Here is a 21,842-nt window from a genome sequence, read left to right on the forward strand (position 1 = left end):
CTTAATTTAACTACATGGCATTTTCCTGAATTATTCATAACCGCAACATATATATATCCTTGCATGTCTACACACACATGAATAATTCATGCAGCATACTCAAGTTGAATGTCACAGGAACTCTGTGCCATATATATATATATATAAAAACACACACACCTCTGTAGGTTGGTTCCACATTATAAAAATAAATAGGCAAAAGAAGCCACCTCTAAACACGGATTTGCAAACTTGCCTCACGCTTAATAAATGAGAACCCAAACAAGCCACCTGAGGCTGTTAATTTTGCCGTGTAAAAGTGAGTGTTTGGCACATTAAGCAAAGTGCTTAAAAGCCTTCAACCATGTTAAAATCAAAGCCAAGTGTTTCACTGCATTAATTTACCAGGCTCCGACTTTTACTTTAGACTCAACATTGCAAGCAGCGTTTTGGAGAGTAATTCGACAACAGCGCAACTTAATATGTAAAACATTTATTGGATATTGCATACAAAAAAAAATGACAAAGTAAAATAGATCACAATTAATGAGACACTTTTGGCATGCGCCCTCCTCTTGTAGGCCTTCAAAAGTCTTCGTACAATTTACCCCCCTAACAAATTGGATTCATAGTTCACTATTTACGGCTCAATTTTACAGCCTTAAATCTCACATTCGAATGCCTTTGATGGCAATAGCAATTTTCACTTAACAGTAGATTATTATGACAGATTGACAATTTCGTAGCCTATTAAAATACACCGAAGAACATTGTATCCGTTACATAAGTCACAGCCCCGTCTAATAAAACCTGAAAGAACAAGGAAATGACTTTCCTCTCGAAAACAGTGTACGTAACTAAAAGAAGCTAAATTTTAAATTCACAGATGTGGAGTGTTTGGCAAAAGAAAACGGTTTCCATTCACGTCACGTGACGTTAAACTAAATAAAAAAGGTAGATTTTATTAGCTCAGAGGCCAAGCAACGAATGTACACACATACAACTTACTTGAGCTTAATTTCACTTAAATCTCACACAACACTTGTGTGTTACACCCCAATTGGTACACTATCAAACGATTCGTTTCCTCAGAACCTTCAAAAAGAACCCTAAGAAGTAAACGTAGATAAATGATAACCCCATTAAAATAACGTAATAGTTCCGCACGGCATTACCTTATGAAAGAAAGAAATTATACAGATGTTTCCCAGGTCAATTTGTTTTGTACACACTGCACCGAATATATTCACAAATTTGAATATGTCAATTTTAAACGCATTTAAAGATTCTCGTGAACTAGGGTTTTAAAAATCCCGAGGTGGGGGGAAAAACTAAACCCTATCAAAAATATACGATTGTAGCTAAAATCAAACTGCAGTATGGCGCAGCTCGTCTGAAAAACTGGAAGCGTTGACCCTCGCAGAAACACTTCTTATAAAAATATCTGCCGCATGCATAATTGTCTGAGAAACATTTAAAACGAAACACAAAAAAAAAAAAAAAAAAAAAAAGTTTTAAAACTTAAAATGCTACAGAGTCGACAGGGTGGAAGGACGCAGATTACTCGCCGGATTCGACGACTGAAATAAAGGTTTTAATTCATCGGGAGTCAGTTAGCGAACCGCGTGAACAGGTCACATACGTTTCATTCGTCGTGTTTCTTTGGTTAATCTGCACAAGCATCTGCTCTTTTGTGAATGTGGGCCAATTTCGACGAGCACTTTTCACGTGCTAAACTCGTTCAAACTCAACATTTGAATAAACGCAAAACATTCTGAATATTTCAATGAACTTGAAGTCTTTCTACGCTGTACTCTTAAGAAAGTACCGTTCTGGTTAGCGTTTAGCTGCGTCTCGCTCACCGATTCATCGTACATACAACAACTATGTAAGGCATGAATCAAAACGCATGACGCTTAGAATAATCTAGTCTCGTTTTCCACCCTGTTCGTCTGGTTGGCGAAGCACAACATAAGGTACGCTAAGCGACAGCTGTCAGTTACGGGCTATAGTGCACTACAGAACAATAATAATAATAATAATAATAATTCCCCATTCGTAACCCCGCCGTGACGAGAACGTGCAGGATTCATTCGCATGAAAACGCAGATTCGTTAGTCACCGGCTCACACAAATACTCTAATTTCACGTGGTTTGACTCGTTCTCGGGTGGCATTCGCCAACCGTGCGTAATGGGACGTGGCCGTCTGGAAAGACTACTCATCGGTGAGCGGCGTCTGAAAAAAAAATTGCGTCGCAGCTCAAGATTAACTGGCTTTACAAATGAGGTCCGTACAAATAAAAAGGATCGAGGGAGGGGGTGTTATGAACTCATGATTCGAAGAATACAAAAGTAGTGGCTCTACAAAAAAGACTGAATCGTGGGAAGGAAAATACTAAAAGGTACGCCGCCTCCATCACATGACGGCACATTCTCTGGATCGGGTCTTTGGATCGCCCTGGGGACGGAAAAAAAGAGATTTATTAAGTATAGAATAGAAACAAGATCGTTGTTTTACATTAAAAGGAATAGTTCACCCAAAAAACGTAATAAAGATAAGTTAAGTTAGCAACCAGGCTGTTTTGGATCACCATTGACTTCCACGGTGGGGAAAAAAAGATAATGGTGACCGAACTGGTTACTAACTTTCTTCAAAATATCTCCCAGATTCGGAAGTTCTCGAGGGCGAGCAAACGAAGCGCTTTCATTTTTGGGGCGAACCACTGCTTCAAGAGCTTCTTCAACGAACCTGCTGATGGAACAGATCTTCATCTCCAAAGTCTCCCTCCTCATCGTCGCCGTTCTCCAGCTCGATCACGGTTTGGGCGACGGTTCGCTTCGCCACTTCCTGGAAACCAAAGCTCGAGTTTCAGAAATGTGCTCGGCTACATTAGCAGTACGGTACAACATTAAACGTTTCTCAAATTCCAAAAACCATTAAGATATTGGATTGAGATTTTGTTCCAGATATCTTGTAGATATTTCATACTGCAAATATCAAAACTTCATCTGATGAAGTTTTGGCCAGCTTTCGCTTGACGTACAAATCTCAAAGTCAAGAAAAAGTGGGCCGTATGTGGTTCACACGCACCTCTCCGCTGGAATTGACCAGTAAGGTGAGGATCTTCTCTCCGGTGCCCCAGGAGCTCTGGCTCTTCCACAGCAGGTCTGAAGGAGGACTGTGGGACACACCGGCGTCGGCGCTCCACACCTTTCACAGAAACAGCTCTTTAACATCTACTCAACGTCCCGAGGAGGACTTCAACGAAACAGGGCCCTGATCGCTTACCGTCACAATCTGGCCGGCCTTCAGGACAAACTTGGGACTGAATTTATAAGCGATTTCTTCGCCATCAGCGATTTGTCTCTTTAGTCGCCAGCTGCCCAGAGATTGATCCTAAATTTGGAATAAAAAATACATTTCTATATGCATGTGATGCAAATCTATATATATATAATTATATATATAAATATAAAAGAGAAATAAATGGAGGTAATAGCAAGTTCTTATTCAAACTTTAAGAAACTCGCAACTAGCCAGAATTATGAGGTATTAAAAAAAAAAACTGAGTTTATATAATTGCTAGTTTAAATTACACAACTGAGAAAAGGCCAGGGGTCTCTCGCAATTACAAACAAAAATTAACAAAACATACTTCCCCAGTTGATGAAGTTTTAGCTAATTAAACTGGCACTAATGTGCATATATTCCCAGGAGAAATGGATGAAGTCATGTTCAAATATTACTTGTTTTTTCAAATATTACTGTCAAAAGGCAGGAGTAAAAAAATAAATTATCTATCTATCTATCTGTCTGTCTGTCTGTGTGTGAAGTGAATATACAAGTGAATGATATGAAACCCCTCTATTAAACCTTCAGTACATAGAAATAAAACCTAAGTTTGGTGGAAGTGCTGCTAAAAGAGAAAAGGCGTGTGCAGTGTGATGTACTCATGTTTCCCGGGATCTCTCCGTACCTTGTCCGAGTTGTTCCTGAGGGTCACAGACTTGCCCTCCAGGTCGATCTCCTCGATGCTGACGCTGCCCGTGGCCTCGGCCTCCTGACTGATCTGCACTTTGGGTGCGGCGGCGGACGCCTCCTCCAGCTCCACGCGCTTTCTCTTGGCGCGGGTGCTACGAGAAGACGTGGAGGTGCTGCTCGCCGAGCTGCGGGACACCGTCACCCGAGAGGACGGGCTGGGAGACAACTTCAGCCTGGAGACGGGACGCACTCGTTACACCACAGCACACGCTACTTCCTGTGAAGCCCGTCTTATAAAACACCATAAAAAGGCTTTCTAAAGGCATTAAATGAAGGCATACTGCATTATAAAGAAACCTCACCTCAAGAATAATCCTCAACTATTATAAAACAATGTGAGACCATAACCTTTAACAGGTTATTTAAAACAAAATGACCACCATATCAAATCTACTTTGTTTATATTAATATTTTTAAAACAGATTAGATGTGTGTGTGTGTGTGTGTATATATAATATATAATAATATATATAAACAGGGGCTTCACAGGAAGTGTTAGTGAATGATAGATGGGCGACCGCTCCATCAGAACCAGTTTGGTTATCAGAACAGTCTTCAAGTCTCGGGCCGCTCGCGTTTCGGTTCGCAATTATCATTCCAGCGTGACATTTTACAGCCCGCCTCTCTCCTCCGGCGCGGAGCACGTCAGGCACGAAGCGCAAACATGTGAAGCGCTTTGAACAAGTTACGGGCCGCAGAGGACGAGGGGGATAACAAGCAGCTGCCAGAGATCCGTCAGCAACACGCTCAAAAACAACCACGAGCTTCCTACCTGGATGTAGCTCTCTGCCCCGGGCTTGACCCGACCTAGCAGGAAGTGTTCAGACGCTGAGGAGCTAACAGAAAAGCCACAGCACTCTCAGCTTTCGATGCGTTTCTGATGCACTTCAATGAGTTTCAGAATAAATCGGTTTGTTTTTTTCCCCCAAATTTCTTTTTCATAGTTTTTCCCCGCGTTTTAATTTTTCGCAAATACTTTTTTTGGCCTCCACCGATTAACAAAACCAGATTTAACCATTTAGAAAGTATGTTTATTCAATGTTAAGCACCCCCCTGAAATCCCCCCCCCTTTTTTTAGTTTCAACATGATTCGAACGCATGAAAACGGCTCAATTTATCCTCAGAATTGCCTTGCGATTTTTTTCCCTCTCAGAAATTGTGTGTTGTGTATTTAAGTTTTTGTCTATCAGAAAAAAATATTTTTAATCCTTTTTTTGACAAACAACAGTAGTTTGCTATTAAAATAAAAACATTAAAGAAATGTTTAGCAATTATTTCTAAAAAAAAAAAAATAATAAATAATAATAATAAATAAAAAAATTATATATATATATATATATATATATATATATATATATATATATATATATATATATATATATATATATATATATATATATAGTGCATTCTGCTAAATAGCATGCTCATATTTCTGGCACAATTTGTTCAAGTAACACCGCAGTGAAACACACTTCAGCTTGTAGCAAACAAAACTGTGTCTTAATATCTTAATATTTAGACACCGGTCGATACCTTGATTGGATTCAAGCGCCCTACTCTTGATCAACTTCCCTTCAGCTCTGTTTTAAGACGGGTTCCCGACAGCCGCGCCTCACCTGTCCTCCTCGCCCTCCAGCAGCTTCCTGTAGGCGTTGATCTCCATGTCCAGGGCCAGCTTGACGTCCAGCAGCTCCTGGTACTCGTTGAGCTGCTGCTGCATGCACTCCCTGAGCTCGGCCATCTCGCGCTCCTTGGCGTCCAGCTGCCGGCGGTACTTGTCCCGGTCGCTGGACAGCATGTCCTCCAGCTCGCGGACGCGCTCCTCGGCGGCAGACGCCTGCGGGGGGGAGAACACGGGCCGTGAGCGGCTGACAGCAATTCACCTGATTTCCTGTCTAACTACAGCTTCGACAGACGTTTAGACTCAAAGGCTTTTCTCTCGGCTGTTCAGAAACCAGCTTTTGGGTTTCGGCAGGCTTTGACGTTTCATAGCCACCCTTCTCCCAAATAACACAAAAAAAGATTAGAAGCACATTTTAAAAAGAAATTAAATAAATGCAATTTATCATTCCTAATAAACATCCAAAATATATATATATATATATAAAAATAAAAAAAAAATATATATATATATATATATATATATATATATATATATATATTAGAATTCCCCCTTGTAAGATTTCCATTTTTATTATATATTATTTTTTAATAAAAATATATTATTATCTAATTTATTTTTTAACAAATATATATATATATATATATATATAAATAAATTAAGAGAGATATATAGTATGGTTTTTATTATTTTTGAAACAACTATGACTTACTGTTTAATTAATTTTATTATATTTTATAAAAACATTAATCAGTATAGGGATTTCCCAATGTTAAATATATCTCTTTTTATTTTTATGAATATGTTTCATTAGCCAATGAAACATGTTAAAATGTAAATTACTTAATATCTATACACGTAATGAAAAATAAACATTTTGTAAATCTATATTACGTTAAATTCTCTCTTTTTTAGATGTTAGTCACATTAACGTAAAAGGTTTTTAAGACGTTTAAAACTACTTTTAAGGACTGGTAGCCGCATATGAGAGTAAATCATTCACAGCAGAAACGCTCGCCGAGCCCGCCTGAGGACGTAGACGGACGAGGGATACCTGTTTCTGCAGAGCGCTCAGCTGATAGCTCAGGCCCTCGATCCTCAGGTGAGCTTCCTGCAGCTCCTCGCGGGCCGTGAGCACCGCCTTGTCGTTCAGGTCAGACGACACCTTGGCGTTATCCAGCTGCAAGCGGGAAGACTTCCGTTAGCAAACGGCACGCTCTCGAGAAAAGACCGCGTGTGCGACTCTAGCGCCTGACCTTGGCCTTGAAGGTCTGCTGCAGCTCGTCCTTGTAGATCTGCACCTGCTCCTCGTGCTGCCTGCGCAGGTCCTGCAGCGCCTGCGCCAGCTTGAACTCGTAGTCCTGCTGCATGCCCGAGTCCACCTCCACCATGCGCTTCTCCTGACGCCGGCGCGTCTCGCGCACCTCCTGTAAGACACCCCTACGAGTTACAGCCGAGCGAGCAGCGCGTGACGATATTTAGTTTTATTTTGACAGCTGCGATATTGGTGTGCGATATTGACATTATTGATACTTTCTAGGATTTTAATCAATACTGATAATTATATGATATTTTGCTGGGTGTGTCGGGCCGATATCTTAAGAACTGCCATGCATGCAACTTATATATATAACTGCATTTACAACTGCATAAACGTTTGGATACATTCATATTTAAAAGGTTAAACAATTCTGCCCTTTTAAAACGATTTAATGAGCAGAATATTTAAATGTGAACCAGGCAAGTCGCTTGATAACAGATTCTTCACGTCACATCTTTAAAGCGCGCAGGGATGCAAAACGGTGCTTTTCGGCAGCGCTCGCTTTATTTTTTTCATCAAAGCGGCGCAAAACCAGCCAGAGTTGCGTTCGTTGATTGCGATGATGTGAAACGTGATCATGCTAATTTGAGACTCTTGGTGTGATGCTGACCGACTCTCTCAAAACGACACGCACTGAATGTAGTCACTTTCAAACACCTTTCAGCACTAGTTTACACCACTAGTCTTCGTCATGTAACGTACGCATGCGCTCTGTTGTTTTCGCACGTCCGTGACAAAATAAGAAACGATGATGGCAGGCGACCGACCTCCTCGAACATGCTCTTCCTGAACTCCAGCTCCTCGGACAGGCTCTGGCAGCGGTTCTCCAGGTCCACCCTCATCAGCGTCTCGGCCTCCAGCTGCTTCTTGGCCACGCCGTGAGCGTCTTCGGCCTGAAAGCAAGAGACGGCGTTAGACTCGGCCAGACGTGCCTCTGAAGAGAAGGGCGCCGCGGCGAGGACTCACTTTGGCCAGCTGGGCCTTGAGGTCGGCGAGGTCTGCGGATAGAGCCTTGTTCTCGCTGAGCGCCGTGTTGAGAGCCGCCTCGTTCTTGTTGTACTGCGCCTCCAGCTCCTTGATCCGGGCCTGAGCCACAGACAGGTCTCCATCCTTCTTCTTATAGCTGGAAAACAAGATCATCCTCGCATTAATAAATCACAAAAACATCTGAATGTGATTATATATTAACATGTGTTGCGTTCAGTTTTAATGCAGTGCTTTTTTTAAAACCATATTACAGAAAATGTCAGATAGAAGCGTTTTATTGACGCCAAACGGGAAAATAAACATTTATTGATGCTAAAGATCAATAAAAGATATTTTATTGAAGACACAATCTAATTTATTATACATTACATACACTAGTTTATTATATCCTTGCACTGAAAGATAGGTTTATTAAGTTAATTACAAATTAATGATTATATAATAAAGATAAAGCCTTTAAAACTAGTTACAGTAAAAAAAAAAATATGAAAAAAGTTAAATTGGAAACTAAAAACAATATTAAAGTTCTAAAATTTAGGATGATGACAATAATAAAAAAATAAAAATAAATAACTCACTTTATGTTAAACACTACCAAAAATTACAATATTAAAAAAAATCCATAAAAATATGCAATTTAAATAAAATAATATAAATGAATGTAATACAAACTTTACACAGATGGCATTAATTTAAATATTTAAACTATTTTTTAAAATTACACATTAGTTTATTTTTATACTACAATATAATATTAGCAATAAATAGCATCAATTCCATTAAAACACAAAAAAAAAAATATATATATATATAATGCAAACCGCATGAAAGTATAGTCTTTTTTTTATTAAAACGAGCACAAGAAACGCTAAGGAATATGTGCAAGTTATAATAAACGTGGGCCGCCTCGCGTGTTTCTACAAGCCTGTCAACCAACAAAACATTTAATCCCTCTACAAATAAGTTCCTGTATTTTTTTGGTCCGGTTGCTACAACACAACATTTCTGATGACGTGATCGCCAGAACAAAAATAAGAGCAGATAAAGCTGTGAGATCTGCGTGACAAGCACAGGCTGCTGGCGAAGACACACACTCCCGCGGTTGAAACAGCCGCCCGCAAACACACTTCCTGTTTACGAGCTCTCGTTAGCAACCAGATAAACGGAGGACTTGTGAGGGCAGCGGATGGGAGCCCGACCACCGACTCAAAGCCTTCTGGGTAATTGCGAGCGGATAGCGCCCCACTCACTTGCGGGTGACCTCCTCGAGCTCCGAGGTGGCTTTCCCCAGGTCGATCTGAAGCCTCGCTCGCTCTCGAGCCGTCTCGTCGAGGACCCGCCTGGCGTCGGCGAGCTCGGCCTCATACAGAGACTTGATCCCAGACACCTGAAGAAGAGCCACAAAACACACGGCCGGTCAGAGACACACAGACAGACCGGGATCAGGCAGAGACACAGAAGAAGAAGAAGAGACGCTACAATAAACGTCGAGTTAAAACAGTAGCGTTTAATGCGCGCCCTTATTCTTTTAGATGTTTTCAGGTCTCAAAGTTTTTATTTCACCCAGATGTTGACATTTTTCTCTCCAAAAAAATGTATTTAAATCCTTAAAAGTAGAAAAAAAAATCTGAATTGCAAGAAACATGACTATTTTTCTTTCACTAATTTTTCTGTCATGAATTAAGTGTATTTTGCAAAACTTTTTTACACAATTGTCAATTTATATATATATATATATATATATATATATATATATATATATATATAGAGTGTTCTATAAATATATATAAAATTATTTATTATTATTATACTTGTGAGGTAGAAACTGCTTTCCATATTTACAACTAAAATCAATTAATGTCATTTAAAGAAGAATTGCTTTCACTCCATATATTAGTTTTATTTTTGCTTTTTTTTTCCCCCACCATCCTTGTTTTCACCCATTTGTCTGTAAGATTTTTTTTTACTCAAGTACCATTTAATGCGCTCCCTTATTCTTCTATATATTTTCAAGTATGTTGTTAGAGTTTTTACATAAATGTTGCGTTACACTGAACGCAGATGTAACATTATTTCACCCAGATTTTGACATTTCATTCTCCAAAAAAGCAGACGCCTCACATCAAATGTGCTTCTCGCGCAGATAAAGTCACTTTTGTGAGTTTCTAAAGACATGTGACAATTCTGACCCACGTGTGCATGCATGTCTAACTTTCAAGTGCTAAAACTAAAAAACACAAAGAAATTAGTTTCTAAAATGCAGGTGAACAATTTTTGCAATTCTGTCACAATTCTGACTTTCAGGGAAACGGTTACGAGGAATAAACATACTATTTTAACTGAGTGTATTGTGCAACATCCCCACACACACACACACAATTGTAACTTTTTGTTTTTATTTGTATTATCATCATCATACGTTCTTGTGTGGTAGAAACTGGTTTCCATAGAAACGGAATTTGGAAAAACAAAAATTCTAAAAATACTGATACTTTGTAACAAGTCACTGGGTGATTTCAGTACCATAGATATAGATTATAGACCACATTCATAGATTCAATGAGTATAAAACAACTGCCACCAAACATTACACAACTAAACTCTGCTCCAAAACACAGAAGTCGTGTCTCAGGGCTTCCACGAGACGTTAAGCCGCTTCTTTCGGTCTCTAGCCATTCAAAACAAAAGGCAGCAGATGGTGGCGATCGGATTCAAATTTGAAAAGAGCATGTGGCCACTCCCAAACTTCGGGGAAAACGCCCAAACACACCGGGACCGCTCTCCGCCGAGTCCGGGAACCCGGCGGCGTTTCGACGCGCCTTCGCGTGCGTTTTTTAACGCTTTGAGCGCGCGCCCAAGCTTCGACAAAAAATAAAACGCGCAAATTAGAAACACGCGGACGCGATTTAAAGGCCACTCCCTGCGCGTGCATTGTGTGGGTCTCCCCGTACGTTACGCTCAACGCGTCGCGTGGAAAAAGCAGAGATTTGCACGCGCGGGGCACGACCGTGTCAAAATGCATGACTTCCTCGCGCGATTTTTCAAACGCCGTCCATCACGCTTGCAAAGTTTCGAAGATTTAAACGCACGGCACGCGCGCAAAATGAACGCCGGGCGCGCGCCGGCGGCGGGTTTTTAGCTGAAGAGCGCGCACGCGGAGGTTTATCGACCGTAAAAGCGGCACAAAGGAACGGCGCCGTCGCGCTGTTACCTCTCTGGTCGTGACTTCCTCCTTCTCGGACACTTTGACGAGCAGCCGGTCGTTCTCGAGCTCGAGGGAGCGCACGCGGTCGATGTACACGGCCAGGCGGTCGTTGAGCGCGCGCAGCTCCTCTTTCTCCTGCAGGCGCGAGATGCGCGCGGGGCTCAGCGGCGTCTTCGCGGCCGACGCGCGGCTCGACTCGCGGCTCGGGGTTGCGGTCGCCATATCGCTTCGCGCTCCAGACACCCACTTCGGCTCAAATAAAACAGTCCTCCGAGTCCACAGTCCACTTCGGCCCGGTGTACGCAGCGGCCTCCGAGTCGCGCTTGGGACGGCTCTCCGGTGGCGTTCGGAAGTTTTTGTTTGCGGAGTTTTTTGAATGAAACCGTGTTTTGTAGTCCGGGAGCTGGTTGGCTGCCTTTGAAACGGAGGTGTGAAAAGAAAATGGCCGCCGCTAACGTAAAACCGCGCCAAAATTCAGTCCAAGTGCTCATGGGAGATGTAGTCCGAAACTTAAAAAGGGCCGAACAGTTGTTAGGAAAGTATTTAATTGAAGTTATTTTTTGCTTTTTTGTTTTGTTTAGCTTTCAAAGAGCCATCGTAACTTTCTTTTTTTTCGTTGTGAATTTCCATATTTCGTTTTTAAGGTTTTCTGCGTATTTTTACATGTGTGTAACTCATAAATGAACAAGGTGGAACTGTTCACATTATATTTCATTCTATTCTATTATAACATATGCTTTATCTTTTCATGTTCAGGTTTTGAAGTTTTCCATATTCTTAACTTTTTTTTTCATTTAATATTTTTGTTTGTGGCTCACAAATCACGCACTGATATTACTATTGTTGTTGTTGTTGACTTCGAAATCTAAATAAATCAAATAAAAGCCTTTTTATTATTATTTTGTCACTTTTTTTGTCATACAATAAATATTCTACACCGAACAAATAGAAAAATAAATGACATTTCCAACCATTTTCTTATATATTTTTTATTTCAATTAAAAACATCAATTGATACTCGCTCGAAAGGTTATATCATTAAGGGGAAAATACATGCATTCAAATAATAACTTTAAAGTAATCTTAGTATCTCTTACTCACTTCTAGGCGGCGCCACTTATTTTTCCCGCGAACTCCTTTCTTGCCGTCGCGTGTGAAAGAGCAGCTTCCGCCCGTCAGCGGTCCTTCCGGTTTGACCGCCATTAGCAGAACGCAGGTATGAATCGCCGGGGAGCCGCGATCGTTAAAATCGCTTTAATATCTAAGCCATCGCGCCTCGAATCAACCCGAAAGCGTTTGCTTTTACAAATATAATCCGCGCGGAGCCGTTTCCGGCGGTTATTGTGAACTTCAAGGCCGAAGTTTGTCTGCTTTCGAGGCTTTAACTCCGAGCGGACGCCGTAAAGCGCCCTGACGCGCTTCTCAAGCGCTTTTATTGTAATAAAGCGGCGTAATGTCTCATTTCCAAACCTAAAACGTGTATGAAATGCTGATTTTAGTCGCTCGAGTCGTGAAGTGATGTTACGTGTCGTGTCCGAGCTCTCGCGCATCCCGCTAGTCTCTCACTACACGAGTGTTTTCATATTAAACCCATTCATAAATGCTTATTAATGTGGTTTCTCTCTCCCCAGACATGGCCATCAGGTATCCCATGGTGGTTGGTCTCAACAAAGGCCACCCGGTGACCAAAAATGTCGCAAAGCCCAAGCACAGCCGCCGGCGAGGAGTAAGTCCTTGATGATGATCGTATGAATATGAGTTAGTTATTAGGAGTGATGCATGCGGTTCCTCCAGCTTTCATGACTCGCTTTCCAACGCAAACATCCTTGAGTCGAGAATCTCGAGATGCAAAAAAAGTGCTTTTTATGGTCAATGCGAAAACGGCGGGGTGTGAATACTTATGAAAGTTTTGGTTTGGTCCTTTTAGTAGACATTTTTAAGTGGTTCTGCTTCAAATTAATGCATCTTTAGATGTTTTCACTGGAATTAGAGACCAGTTTTTACATTTTGAAGTGGTACAGTAAGCTATTTTAGTGTTTAATGTGTGTTAAACTTAATTGAAAGAGTAATGGAGATCTGTTTAAAGTGCTAATACAAGACCTGCCGGTCAAAAAAATACAGACAGTGAGACACTTAAATGTTTTTTTTTTTTTTTTTAAGTCCCTTTTCATCCACACTTATTTGATTCAAAGTACAGCAGAAAGTTTTTTTCCCTACTTAACTTTTTTTTATTTGAATATTTAAAGGTATATTTTCTGTGATTTTAAAAGATCTTTGTAGCATTACTTCAGTCCTTCATAAATCAGATTTGCTTCTCGAAGAAACGTTGAAGTAGATTTATCTGAATTATTTGATCCATTTGAAAAAGCGTATATCTGGATGCCTTTTTGATAAATTTAAAATTTTTGAATGTATTTTACAAAACCAGACGATCTTTGTCCACCAAAGAAAGCCGAAACGATTTAGTGAACCATTTTTATCCCCAATGATGGAGTACATCGGCTCTTTAAAGTGTGTTGAACCAGGAAAGCTTTATTTTGTAGAAGTGCTAATGTTTTGTGGACGTGACCCGAGGTCGCTGACGAGGTTTGGTTGTGATTGTTTCAGCGTCTGACCAAACACGCTAAGTTTGCGCGGGACATGATCCGCGAGGTGTGCGGCTTCGCTCCGTACGAGAGGCGCGCCATGGAGCTGCTGAAGGTGTCCAAGGACAAGCGCGCCCTCAAGTTCATCAAGAAGAGGGTACGTGGAGAGACGCTGGTTCCTCAGGAACAGAACTGCTCCGTTTATTTGTGCAGCGTCTCACGAGACTTTTGTCGTTTACACACACATACGTTAATATGATTTTGCTTTGAAAGACGTCCAACTTTAAAATGTTAAACGATACAAAATGTAAAGGTTTTTTTATTTTAAATGACAATTTTTTTGTCTTTAATACCAGAGGCTATTATCCATCTAGTGTTTTTAGTATAATTATATTTAAAAAAATAAAATATTTTATTGAATTGATCTATTTTTGCATTAGATATTTATTACTGGATATTTGTAAGATTTATATTAATACTTTGAATTAGATTTTACTTCAACGTTATAGTCATGGTGTAACTTTTGGCGCTTTGTTTTGGTTCGAGTAGTGTTCAGTAATTTCAGTTTATTATAAATTAGATTTTATTTTTTCCTAAATTAAATATTAGCTGATTTAGGTGATACTAAGAAAAAAATAACAATATATTTTAAAAAATATTTATATGAACATTTTAATTTTTTTATACACAGTATATATTGAGAATATTTATGCGTATTCACAATTTCTGATATAAATGTATGAACATTTGTCTTAAATGTTACATGTATAGGTGTAAATGTATCAAACAAAATAGACGTAAAACAAAAACTTTTTAGATGTGATTCTTTGACAGCACTATTTAGTTTTCACTCAGCCGTCTCTAATGATGTTTGATTTCTCTTGAAGCTCACGATCTGTTTTCTCGCTCAGGTGGGAACCCACATCCGCGCTAAGAGAAAGAGAGAGGAGCTCAGCAACATCCTGGCGGCCATGAGGAAAGCTGCTGCCAAGAAGGAGTAGTCTGTGTGAAAACAATAAACTTGTGTGTGAAGACAAGCCTGGGACTCCGGGGTGCCTTTGTTTTCAGCCTCGCTCTCTTCTGGACGTGCAGGATAACACTTAACATTAATAGCAGGAAAGAGTATTAATTACACATTCGTATCAGTTATGGTTTTCGCATATGTAAAGTATATCCATTTTTTTGACGTAAAATAGACATTTTTAAATGTGCATTTTACGTTTAGACTAAATTCATAGACATCTGAGCTACACTGTAGTTGAATTATGAGTTCTACACGGGCCTGTATTTCTAGTTTAAGTCATAATTATTCAATCCGGATTAAATGTTTGCACTCGGTTGTCTTTTATCTTAAGGAAACGCACGCATGATAAAATATTTTAAGATCGATCGGCGCACGTTTATTTAGTTAGACTTGCATTTTAGTCCCTTGTCTGGGGAACCGGGGGTGAAATTAATAGATCAGAGGAAGAAAAAAAGTGTTATTTCCGCCGTTGGATTTTAGAAAAATGTAGTTTACCAAAAAAATTAATTCAAAATGCTCACTTTTAATATTTGTAAGTGCTAAATCGTGTATAAACTGGTCAATCTGAGCAGAAATGGCAGCAAAACAACTCACTGCTGTACTCTGTTACTGAAGTATTGTAACGGTGCTGACTGCGGTGTAACACGGTTGATGGATTCATTACATTTTATCCAAAAACTCCACTTTCCTGGCTTGAATGCGAATGAAAACATGATCAAAAGACCTTTAAACAACCCAAGGTGAGAGCAGTAATACACTGGTTTCCTTCGACGCCGAGGTAACAGAGTTGATGTTAAATACAGTTCTTGGTGTAACACCTTCATACACTTATATTTTCCCATTGAAGGTAACATTTCCTGCAACTTTCACGATCCTGAGATAATTTCAGCAATTTATAGTTTGGTAACAGAGTTGATTCGAACACATTTTTCGAATAAATTTAGTTTAATAATGTCATGTAGCCTTAAGTAGCTATTTAGGGATTTTATAAATAATGAACAAAATATTTCGATGGAAAAATACACTGTTTTGGATGAGAAGAAATCATGATTTTTAAATAAATTATTTTATTGTTGTGGACTGTGACATCTCGTAATAACAATTAGTAAAGAATAATAAACGAAAGTTATAATCATTGGAAAAAAAAATTACTTTTTTGGGGCCTCCCACAATTATAGAACCACCTATATATTTTGTAAACACACAAGCGGTTCCATAATATATATATATTTATTGTAAATGTTTTGAGAGAATACGATTAAGGCAGCTATTTACAAACATGACACTGGAGATGAAATCAATATAAAATCTCTGGAGGCGGCGATCTCGGATCCCAGAGTCTCAAGGGTCCGATGACGTTCTGGTCCACGTCCCACGAATCGGGACGCTTTACCTGCTGCTCCCGCGGGACACGAACTCAAGGACACAGAGGATCCAGCCGCTCTGTGCTCGAGATCTCTGTCGCGGCGCACCGAAAGATGAAGCGTGTTACCGTCCAGAGAACACGATTTTGTAGATCTCGCTGTAGTGTTCCACGAAGTGCACCTCCAGACCTTCGGTGATGTACTCGGCCAGGTCCGAGAAGTCCTTTCTGTTTTCTGAGGGGAGGACGATGCAGGTCACACCGGCTCTCTTCGCCTGCCGGAGGAATTAAAACAAGCTTAACCGTACACATATACATATACATATATAATATATATACCAGTCAGGATCTTGAGCAGTATATATATTTTATAATGTTTTTAAAGAAGTGTCTTCTGCTCAGTAAGCCTGAATTTATTTAGTTTTTAATCCAGTAAAATCGGTAAAATTTCTGCTCATGTTTTTACTATTTAAAAAATAAATGTTTTCTTTTAAAAGAAATGTTTTCTTTTTTAATATATTTTTAATTCTAATTTATCTCTGCGATCAAAGCTGGATTTTCAGCGTCACATGATCCTTCAGAAATCATTCTAATATTAAAACACTATTATTATTATTATTATTAAGTTGGAAACTGAATACATTTTTCAGGTTTCTAAAAGTTTGAAAGCAACTTTAGTAACATCTTTATCACTTTTGATCAAACCGAAGCATCCTTGCTAAACAAAGTTTTCAATCATCTCTTACATTGTATAGTGTGTTGTTAAAAAAGCTTTTAATTTCGGAGAAATGCTGATATTTGGATCGTACTATTCATTAAAGAATCCTGTACTAACTTTTAAATATTGATAATAATAATAAAACGAAAAAATCCAGCTGCGTACACTGAAATAAATTACATTTTAATATGTATTCAAATAAAAAGCAGCTTTTTTAAATTGCAAAAATATTTCACAATATTACTGCTTTTGCTGTGATTGGATCAAACAGGTTGGTGAGCAGAAGATAAAAAAAACCTTAAAAATCGTCCTTGTTCAAATACTTTAAAGCAGTGTACATTTAAAGAAAAACTCAACAGATAGGAGTGTAAAAGTATAATTTGGGGGCAAAGTTATATTAGTCAACACGTTTATCCCAAAGACGCAATCGAGTTTTTAGTGAAAGCTTGATGACTCACAGCGATGGTCTTCTCCTTGATTCCTCCGACGGGCAGGATCTTCCCGGTCAGGGACACTTCTCCCGTCATGGCCACGTTCTGACGCGCTGGGGTGTTGGTGGCCAAGGACAGCAGAGCCGTCACGATAGTGCAGCCGGCGCTCGGCCCGTCTTTGGGAGTCGCACCCTAAACACAGTCCCAGCTTTAGTTAACTCAAACTAACTAACTAACCCCTACCTCAGGGTTATCATACTGGGTGAACTATCCCTTATATTCAAGAGGGTTGTCCAAGACGAACTCCTGGAGGGCCATTTTTTTTAACTCACTCAACACAGCTGAAAAAGTCATCAAGAAAGCTAGAAATCGTCCAGGTATGTGTGTGGGAGCAGGCAGGAGCCAAACTCTGCCGAAGGCTGGCCCTCCAGGAGCAGAGCTGGACAGCTGTGGACAAGCGTAGCCCTCACCTCAGGCACGTGGAGGTGTATGTGGGAGCCCACGAGGAAGTCGTTGTCAGGCTGCTCCTTCATGAGGAACGAGCGCGCAAACGTGTACGCAATCTTGGCGCTTTCCTTCATCACGTCCCCCAGCTGCCCCGTGACCTCCAGCGACCCCTCTTTGGGGCCGTCTTTCCCTCGCGGTTCCCTCGGTCGCCTCAGAGAAGTCTCGATGAAGAGCGTCGAGCCACCTGCGGAAGAAAGTCGGGTCTTTCTAAGTAGGGTTTTGTGGACTAAACCTTGTAGACCTAAGAGTGTTCCCACCAAATTTGGCGCGACTAAGCATTGTGAGTAATTGCTAGAAACTTGGGGTGTGCCCAATTTGAGATAATATGTTAATTGTTGTTTTAACACAATAACCAATGATACCAAACACCAAAAGTGTGTCATCGCACATACACTGCCTCTCAAGTGCCATTTAGATGTTTCCTCTGCATCACAAAAATGAATTTTGTTGATACTGGTCTAAATTGATTAGTAACCCAAATGTCGTCTTATTCTAATTGATTGATTAAATGAGAGTCAAATGTAGTCAGTAGTCTTTAAGGTACCAGCGCAATAACACACTCATTATCGTTATCAATAAAATCCCAGAAAACATTGATATATTTAGGAGAAATGTCCTACTGGAAAATAGTTTTTGGATTAAACGTTCTTGATGAACTCTTACCCATTGCTGTCCACGCCAGTCCCATGACGACTCCCGCCGGTGTGACGTCATACATTCGGTCTACAGTGAAGATGGGCTTTCCAACGTAATCCTGAAGGTTCTCCTGAGTGACGTTCACCTCTGTTTCCTCGCCGTTCACAATCCGGAACGCTACTTTCCGGAAAACCTGCAAAGGTACCACACTTAGCTACACTTGCAGAACACTTGATATTAAAGGAATAGTTCACCCAAAAACAGAAATTTCTGTCATTTACACACAACCTCAATTAGTTCTGAATCTAGGAATTTTGAAGAAAGTTCTCAAAACTGTAATGTGTAACTTTTTAATTAATCACATTTAAATTTACCCATTAAAAAAAGGATTTCAGAAAAAAACAAAGCGTTATTTGGGAAAAATAAAAAGGATCTCATAGGGTAAGAAGCTCCTACCGTACCTTCTCGACTTGCTTCTGAAGGTTCCTGACGCCGCTCTCCCTGCAGTACTGTCTGATGAGCACGGTCAGAGCCTCGGGGGTAATTTTCACCTTCTGCTCTTCCAAACCGCATAGAGTTCGCAACTGGGGTACCAAGTATCTCTGTGGTGGTTACAAAGACCGGGAGTCAAACTCAAACCAACAGCACTGATTTTAATCAAATTTACTAATTGGAAGCGACTTCCAGTTAGAGGGACAATCCCCCTGAAGCAACTTGGGATTTAAAGGGTTAGTTCGCCAAAAAAAATGTAAATTTAGCCCATAATTTACTTAGCCTCAAGGCATCCTAGGTGTTTATGACTCTGTTCTTTCAAACTAATCCAATCGGGATTATACTGAAAACAATCCTGGCTCTTCTATGTGTGACAAATAGTGGAAGTGAGAAAAATATTTAAAACACTTTAAATATGGATATCTTTCTCACAAAAATGGTGGATGTCGGTGGACATGTGTACCTCTAAGTTATACTAGTCTGTTTCCGGGCATGTGTTATTATGAATGGACGCACTTTATTTGACGTATTTTGGGCTTTTGAACTGAAATGCTCACTGAGAAGCAAGATAGTTTTTTTAGAACTTTGATTGGATTTGACTGAAAGAAGAAAGTAATATACACCCAGGATGCCTTGAGGGTAAGTGAAAAAGGATGAAATCGAACTCTGATGCTTCAATTCATGAGGTGAAACAGTGAGACTTTGGAAGCAACTTACAGGGACCGCCACCCTTAAACAACTTAAGGAGTTAACTGACTAGCACACAGATTATACCCAACTAACAACTGGTCTTGAACCAGCAACCTTCCAGTTAAATCATTATTGACCCAAAAAATGGTCGTTGAGTCTCATGAAAAGAGAACCAAGTTAATTTACCTCAGCAATGGCCAGTTTCTCCTGAGCAACGTAACCTGATATGTTGATCATTTCCATTCGGTCTCTTAAAGGTTCAGGAATGGTGTCAAGAACGTTGGCCGTACAAATGAAAAGCACCTGATGAAAACAACAATGAAGATACAGTGAAACCAGAGTCTCCTTCCAACAAATGTGGATTTTCGCTAGTCTATACCTTGGACAGGTCCACGGGCACATCCAGGTAATGGTCAAGAAAGTTAGCGTTCTGTTCTGGATCTAAAAGCTCAAGTAGAGCGGAAGATGGGTCACCCTGGTAACCGCGACCTATTTTGTCAACCTGAACAACCAAAAGATTAATACAGTATCAGTCGTTTCAACATATTTAAGCATTGTTTTAGCATTGTCATACCTCGTCAATAAGAACCAATGGGTTTTCAGTCTTAGTTTTTTTTAAACACTGGATGATCTTTCCTGGCATTGCACCAACATACGTTCTCCTGTAACGTACAAGCAAAAAATAAATAAATAAATTACACAGAGTTTGAAAATAAGTATTGGCTTTACATGGTTATTAGCACATACCTGTGGCCTTTAATTTCTGCCACATCTGTCATGCCTCCCACGCTAAAACGGAAATACTCGCGATTAAGTGCTCTGGCGATCGAGCGGGCAATACTAGTCTTTCCAACCCCAGGAGGTCCATAGAAACACAAGATCTTTCCCTGCGTGCTGCCTCTCAGCTGACTTACGGCTATGAACTCCTGCATGAATGAACAATGACCGGGGTTAATAGGCTTTAGAAAGCACATTTTTTCCCCATTCTCAGGGGATAAAGGTTTTTTACCAGAATCCGTTTCTTGACGTCCTCCATTCCATAGTGGTCCTCTTCCAAAACCTCTGTAGCTCGACTCAACTCCAGGTTTTCCTCACTGTTGGTGCCCCAAGGCATGGAGGTCAGCCAGTCTAAGTAGTTACGGGTAACGCTGGGGATTTTAAGAGATAAAATAAAGATCAAGCTGCTTTGTGTCTAAAGCGGTCTGTCAGAATAAAATCTTATAATCAGGTAGAATCCCTACACAACTATCCTAAGCTAGTTTTGTTATCCATTATGTGGTTTTAAGGTGGTCTACCAGGTCCATCAGTGGATAGTCAAACCTTTTATTGCAATCTGGAGCAGCTACAGATCATCTAGAAAACATACAAATATCTTAAAATGGTTTTAAGTGAGTTCAGTCAATTTTGTTGCTGGATTAATGCGGTCTACCAAGTCGTAACCCAATAGATCAACCTTCTAAATCAGTTTGGACTAAACACCAGCTAGAATACATTTACAACCATCTAAAGATGAGTTTTATCCACTTTTTTGTCAGGTCTACGGTGGCCAGGTAAGTCCACTAGTTGGTAATCCAACCGATTAAGCATGTAGAGCAGTTCGGAGTAGCTAAATACCTGCTAGAATCCATGTACAATCATCTTAAGCTGGTTTTAGTTGGGTCTTGTCAACCTTGTTGTTGGTCTAAAGTGGTCTATCAGGTCAAAACCAGGTCTTACAGCTAAAAGTAGAAAATTAGCTAAAATTAGTTAGTTTAGACCAAAGCAAAATTTACGCAAAACCTTTGTTGTGGGTCTAAGGTGGTCATTTTTTTTACACTGCAATTATTTTACAGTACATGCCCACTACTGTCATTGTTGTTATTATTATTTTAATTAGTTTGGCTTTCTTAGTGTTTAAGTCAATTCACTTCAGTGTTATCAGTTAAAGGGTTAGTTCACTCCAAACTCTGTCATTATTAACTAACAACGTTTCAAACCTGCGAGACCTTCGTTCATCTTCAGAACACAAATAAAGATATTTTTGATGAATGCAGAGAGCTATCTGACCCTCAACAGACAGCAACGCAACTGAAGTGATCCCAGATCCAGAAACATAACATTAGGAAATAAATTGCTAACAAAAAAAAAAAATCACTTACTCAATGTCTTCCGCCGTTTTGGAGTTTACCAACGTATTTGACGTAATCGGCACTTCTTACATTTCGGTGGAGAAAGTGCATGCATCGACATAATCAGCATTT

The 21,842-nt window shown here is 39.9% G+C and overlaps 3 protein-coding genes across 3 annotated transcripts in view; 1 reads left to right on the forward strand and 2 right to left on the reverse strand.

The window, feature by feature from the left end:
* Positions 1-456: 456 nt before the first annotated feature.
* lmnb2 (lamin B2) lies at positions 457-11,607 on the reverse strand. Its single transcript, XM_043223356.1, has 12 exons — positions 11,163-11,607; positions 9,202-9,338; positions 7,931-8,087; positions 7,732-7,857; positions 6,900-7,070; positions 6,698-6,823; positions 5,639-5,859; positions 3,958-4,195; positions 3,270-3,377; positions 3,072-3,191; positions 2,730-2,828; positions 457-2,438 (listed from the first exon to the last, which is right to left on the reverse strand). Exons 1-12 carry the CDS (start codon positions 11,376-11,378, stop codon positions 2,397-2,399), a joined length of 1,761 nt encoding a protein of 586 aa, XP_043079291.1. The 5' UTR covers positions 11,379-11,607; the 3' UTR covers positions 457-2,396.
* A 635-nt stretch (positions 11,608-12,242) lies between these two features.
* On the forward strand, positions 12,243-14,778 carry rpl36 (ribosomal protein L36). The gene is made up of 4 exons (XM_043223357.1): positions 12,243-12,372; positions 12,788-12,882; positions 13,764-13,898; positions 14,653-14,778. The coding sequence occupies exons 2-4, from the start codon at positions 12,790-12,792 to the stop codon at positions 14,740-14,742; spliced, it is 318 nt and encodes a 105-aa protein (XP_043079292.1). The 5' UTR covers positions 12,243-12,372; positions 12,788-12,789; the 3' UTR covers positions 14,743-14,778.
* Positions 14,779-15,812: 1,034 nt separating this feature from the next.
* The window catches only part of lonp1 (lon peptidase 1, mitochondrial), a 10,033-nt gene continuing 4,003 nt past the window's right edge, over positions 15,813-21,842 (reverse strand). The window contains exons 9-18 of the mRNA XM_043223354.1: positions 20,612-20,750; positions 20,350-20,528; positions 20,177-20,264; positions 19,982-20,104; positions 19,789-19,905; positions 18,882-19,022; positions 18,448-18,613; positions 17,748-17,968; positions 17,305-17,469; positions 15,813-16,403 (exon numbers count right to left, since the gene is read on the reverse strand). Coding sequence (XP_043079289.1) covers positions 16,254-16,403; positions 17,305-17,469; positions 17,748-17,968; positions 18,448-18,613; positions 18,882-19,022; positions 19,789-19,905; positions 19,982-20,104; positions 20,177-20,264; positions 20,350-20,528; positions 20,612-20,750 — 1,489 coding nt within the window. The 3' untranslated portion in view covers positions 15,813-16,253. The remainder of the gene's footprint in view (positions 16,404-17,304; positions 17,470-17,747; positions 17,969-18,447; positions 18,614-18,881; positions 19,023-19,788; positions 19,906-19,981; positions 20,105-20,176; positions 20,265-20,349; positions 20,529-20,611; positions 20,751-21,842) is intronic.

This window comes from Puntigrus tetrazona, chromosome 22 (assembly GCF_018831695.1).
Source record: "Puntigrus tetrazona isolate hp1 chromosome 22, ASM1883169v1, whole genome shotgun sequence".
NCBI lineage: Eukaryota > Metazoa > Chordata > Actinopteri > Cypriniformes > Cyprinidae > Puntigrus > Puntigrus tetrazona.